The 5,340-nt window shown below is 35.4% G+C and overlaps 1 protein-coding gene across 1 annotated transcript; it reads left to right on the top strand.

The window, feature by feature from the left end:
* Positions 1–2,080: 2,080 nt before the first annotated feature.
* LOC108687655 (protein AF-9) lies at positions 2,081–5,340 on the top strand. The gene is made up of 3 exons (XM_018193555.1): positions 2,081–2,705; positions 3,052–3,317; positions 3,501–5,340. The coding sequence occupies exons 1-3, from the start codon at positions 2,567–2,569 to the stop codon at positions 5,292–5,294; spliced, it is 2,199 nt and encodes a 732-aa protein (XP_018049044.1). The 5' UTR covers positions 2,081–2,566; the 3' UTR covers positions 5,295–5,340.

Genomic DNA, 5,340 nt, shown 5'->3' on the forward strand with positions numbered 1-5,340 from the left:
TAAATTTATTAAAAATTTTATAAAATATCTAAATTTATAAATATGAATGTTTTGCTTAGTTTTAATGTACTGTATAATAATATTGGGTTGTTCAAAAAGTCATTGCGTTTTTTTCATTTGATTTTCAGATGTATTTATTTAATGTACGTAATGAATATTCAATCAATGATATATTGGCCGTTTTGTTCGATGACCTTCTGCCATCTCCCGGGCAACTTCATAATATCACATTCATAAAACTTCCCATTCTCGAAAAATTTGTCTAGGTGCTGTTTGATGAGATCTTCAGAAGCAAATGTTTTACCATTCAAGCAATTTTGCAAGGAGCGAAAGAGATGGAAGTCTGATGGTGCAAGGTGGCTATACGGTGGATGTGGTAATACATCCCAACCATATTGCAATAATTTTTGCCGAGTGACCAAACTTATGTGTGGTATCGCATTGTCGTGGTGAAACACCACACTCTTACGATTGATTAGCTCGGGACGTTTCTGTGCGACGGCATCACTTAATTTCTGCAGCTGCTCACAGTAGACATCGGAATTAATCGTTTTGTTCTTTGGAAGTAGCTCATAGAAGACTGATCCCTTCCAATCCCACCACATTGACAGCATTACCTTCTTTTGATGAATCTCTGCCTTTGCTTGCTTTTCTGTGCTTCATCTCGCCTACTCCAACTTCTTTTTCGGCTGATATTGTTATAAGCAATTTATTTTTCGTTGCTCGTGATCATACGTTTCAAGAACGAATCGTTTTCTTCGCGTTTGATGAGTTGATCGCAGACGCTCATGCGATTCGTCAGATGAATTTCTTTCAACTCATGCAGTAAGATCGAGCTTCTTTACGAAGCCTAGTGATTTCAAATGGCCATGAACACTTTCAATGAACTTTTAGAGCGGTAGCAAGCTCCCGAACTGTTGAATGCTTATTTGCTTGCACCAATGCTTTCATTTCATCATCGTCAATCTTGGAAGGCCTACTGGAGCGATGAGCGTCTTTGACTGAAAAACCATCACGGAATCAGGCGAACCAGTTCTGACACTGGCGTTCTTTGACGATTTCTGCCGTAAACTCGACGCAACTTTTCCCTTGCTTCAGTTGCTTTCTTCTCTTTTTTGAAGTAATAAAACAGAATATGGCAAATATGCTCTTCAAAATTCTCCATGTTAGAACTACAATTGCAAGCACAAAACTCGACCGAATCGCGTCAACTTTTTTTTTTTAATTTTTAGGTTGAGTGTCAACAACAAAACGCGCGTAAACATTTGACATTCATGTCACGCTCGCATACAAACAAACGTGGACGCCATCTATTGGAAAAAACGCAATGACTTTTTGAACAACCCAATAAATGTATAATATATAATAATTATAAAATATCATACACACTGGTACACATACATAACGCTGATAGAAAAATTTTACTGAAATTATTTCAGATTTTGGAATACTTTTCAGCCAAATTTCAGCGGCTGTTAGCTGAAAAATTTATTTCGGCTAACAGAAAAAAAAAGACTATTGAAATGGCTATCAAAGATGTTCTTCTTATAGTCTTTCATCGATTATTCTCTACGTTTTCGACGCTGAAAAAAATATTTTGATTTCAAGAAAAAAAGAGGCATTAACATTAAATTTTTCAATATCTATCTTCTTTGTCGATAATCGATTTCAATAATATACTAGTAAGTTCAAAAAGTTCTTGGAAGTAGTCTTCTCTCAGGTTTCTCTTTTGATATCTTTTTGATGAGTTTTAAAACGCATCCAATAAATTAGTTTCTAGTGACCTCTCCAGACGTGAATTCATTTAAACGGACTTTTAACGAACCATTCGTATTTCGTGCACCGACAGATGGTAGTTTCAATGGGTGCATTTAGTACTACACCGCTCAGTGAGTTCTTGCATCTAATTGGCATATTCCAATAGATCCAAAAATATAGACCAAACAGATGCAAGAGCTCACTAAGAGTTCAGTGAGCGATTGTAGTACTGAATGCACCCAATTTTTCTCGACATACCAGAACGGCAAAGAGTTGAGCGGGGTACAAGGTTTACGCAGATCATACGGGAGAAGGATGAGGATCGTCTACGATGCCGACGAGCTTCGTTGCTGTACGGTTTACCTGTTGATAGTCTCGAGGTCGATTTAACACAAGAGAATTGGCGCTTAAGAGCGGGCTTCCGCCAAGCGGTATATTCTTGGTGAATCACGTGCGCGATAGAGCGTCGGTTCTTCATCATAGTGGTGACAATTTTCATACAGAAACCAAGTGCGTACTGTGGTGAAATATATGCGCCCGCATTCCGCGTGCCTTAATGATCGCGAAACACGCGTTGTCATTCACGCTCGCATATAGTACGAGGTGGATCGGTGATGTTGCCCGCTTGCACACGGTGATTCTAGTAGTTTCGCGTGCGATCCGGTGATTTTCTAGCAATCATTTCGTTGGCCACTTTTATGGGAGATGATTGAAAAAATGTAAATGGTATTCGGTGTCTACCTGCAGAACTGAGGCTACTTCTTGCTACTTTCTTTTACAAAGCGATTGAAATTGTTTGAATAAGAGGATGGCAGTGCGTATCACTTTGGAGTGTGGACATACCTCGATGCTACGTATGCGTAGTACTCCTGAGGGATACACGCATGATTGGGAGGTATTCGTACGAGGAGTGGATAATGCAGATATACATCATTACATTGAGAAAGGTATATCTTCTCCTTAATCTCTAATCTTTATAATTATATTAGTATGTTCATTCAATTGTAGATTTGAATAGAATTTTAGTAATAATGTTGTATATTCTACTATTTGTAGAGCATATAACATCAATCAATAGTAAAGCATGTAACGTTCATAATCCAACCTAGATTGATAAAAATTTACTAAGTCAAAAACGTTATTAGGAATTTATGTACAATATTTGTATTTCTTCATTCTTTTTTTTCTTTTGTTTATATAATGTGACAAATTATCGTACTACTTATCTTCACACTGTAAATATTATTTTTTTAGACTTTCTTTTTATAAAAACAACTTTTCTTATATTTTTAGTGGTATTCCTCTTACATGATACATTTCGGAATCCTAAGAGAGTGCTCAAAGAACCACCATTTGTGGTGAAAGAATCTGGCTATGCAGGTTTTATAATACCGATTGAAATTTATTTGAAGAATAAAGATGAACCCAAGAAATTTCAAATATCATACGATCTGCATTTGCAGCAAAGTGGTCCACCTATTAACAAGACTATACGTCATGTAGAAGTAATCCGTAATCCTTCTGACGACTTTAGGAAAAAGTTATTGAAAGGTGGAGCTGTAAGTCCAGTTTTTATCTAAATATTATTGTGTTTATATTAGAAGTAGAATATAATATTACAAGAAATATGTATAATCAATGTCAACATGTTAAGCAATATATTATAGTATGTTATATTCTAATATAATAATTTTTCTATAATATATAATTATAATAAATATAATTATATTTTATAATTTTAGGTTGTAGTATCCAGTAGAGATGGTTCATTAGAAAAAAGTGATACAAAAACATCCACGATGGTTGGCAAACCAAAATTAAATGGCAGCGAAAGCAAGAAGCATCGTATCACCGAGGCTAAAACTTCTAATTCGTTTCACGATTTGTTTGGTCCTCCTATAAAAACAGCACCTGTAAAGATATCACCAGATAGCAAAAAGACAAGTCAGTCTGATAAAAATTTAGTTCCTAAACCTTTAGTTGTTACCGAAAAACCTGACAAAGTGGATAAAACAATTAAATTGAAGGAAAGTCCTCATAAAGATAGTAGAAAAGACAAAATAGATGAGAAGAAAGATAAAAAGGTTAGAGATAGTTCTAAGGATCAACTTAGAAGTAAAGATAAATCCAAGAGACCTCCTAGTCCTGGAAGTAAAAGTCATTCGAGTCCTGGTAGCAAAAGACCAGCATCACCTTTCACAACAAAGAAGCCATTAAGTCCTTTGCCAACAAAACGATCTCTATCTCCTAAATCAAAAGAAAGAGATATGAAGAAAATTACACTAGAAAAAGAGAAAGATAGTAAAGAGAAGGAAAAGGCGAAAAATAACTCTAGAAATGATATAGATTCTTCTTCAAAATCAGAAAAAAAGAAAGATAAGAAGAAACATAAAGACGATAAGGACAAAGAAAGAAAAGACAAATATAAAGAATCAGAAAAAATCAATGTTAAAGATGTCACAAAGATAATCGAGAAAAAATCTGAAAAAACGGAGAAATCAGACAAGGAGAAATTTCAAGAACACAAATCGTCAAAAGATGATAGAAAATCGCCAAAAACTGGTAAAGAAAATGATAAAGTGAAAGAGGATAAAGTGATAAAAGAGAAGTCGGAGAAAAGTGAAAAATCTGAAAAAGCAAAAGACGGCAAATACGATAAAGATCGGCCGAAACATAAACATAAAAAAAGGGAGAAAAAGGATAAACGAGATAGTAAAGATCGAGAAAAGAAAGAAAAACGTGATAGGAATAAGGATGAGAGTGAAAAACAGAATAACACATCTTCACTAATCGGAAATCCATTATCATCCCTTTTGACAGAGATTCCAGAAAGAGACAGTAGTGATTCAGCACCTTCGATAGATGACGATTCATTACCTGAAAGTAAATCTATACTTAATATTAAAAAGGAGCCAGACCATGTAATATCCACTATACCAACAGAAACAGCAAAACCACTTTCTCCTGGTATATCGGTGGATACGAAGAAGGAGAAGAGTGATCGTAGCAAACGAGACAAGTCCAAAGGAAGTAAAGGCGAAGAGAGAGAAAATCGAAAAAGGAAGAGAAGTAAAGAAGACGACGAAGTTCTAATAAAACGTGAAAAAAGAGGTCAGTCAACCTCTCCACCTTTGGAACCAGTTTCATCGAGCCAATCTCCAGTCGCGATGGATGTTGATACTATTCATCATTTAGAAAAGGAGGTAAAGAAGGAAAAGGACGGTCATGTTGTCAATATGACTGACAACATAAACAATAAAGACAATGATCCTGAACAAGTGGCTCCAGATTCTACAAATACTACCGATGCAGACATTAGTGAACCGCCAGTGTTTTCTGAGGATTATGTATCCCAACTGAAGGATTTGCAACAAAAAATAATGACATTGCAAGATAATGACGAGCTACAAAGAGTCGTACAAGTAATTGCAGAAACTGGTCAATATGAAATCACTAAGAAGACATTTGATTTTGATCTATGTGCATTGGATCGTAGAACTGTGCAACGTCTTCAACAGTTTTTCTCTGCATCGTGACCATCTGTAATATAAAAGGCATGACGTATTAATTTATATAGATATA

This window comes from Atta colombica, unplaced genomic scaffold, assembly GCF_001594045.1.
Source record: "Atta colombica isolate Treedump-2 unplaced genomic scaffold, Acol1.0 scaffold210, whole genome shotgun sequence".
Taxonomy (NCBI): domain Eukaryota; kingdom Metazoa; phylum Arthropoda; class Insecta; order Hymenoptera; family Formicidae; genus Atta; species Atta colombica.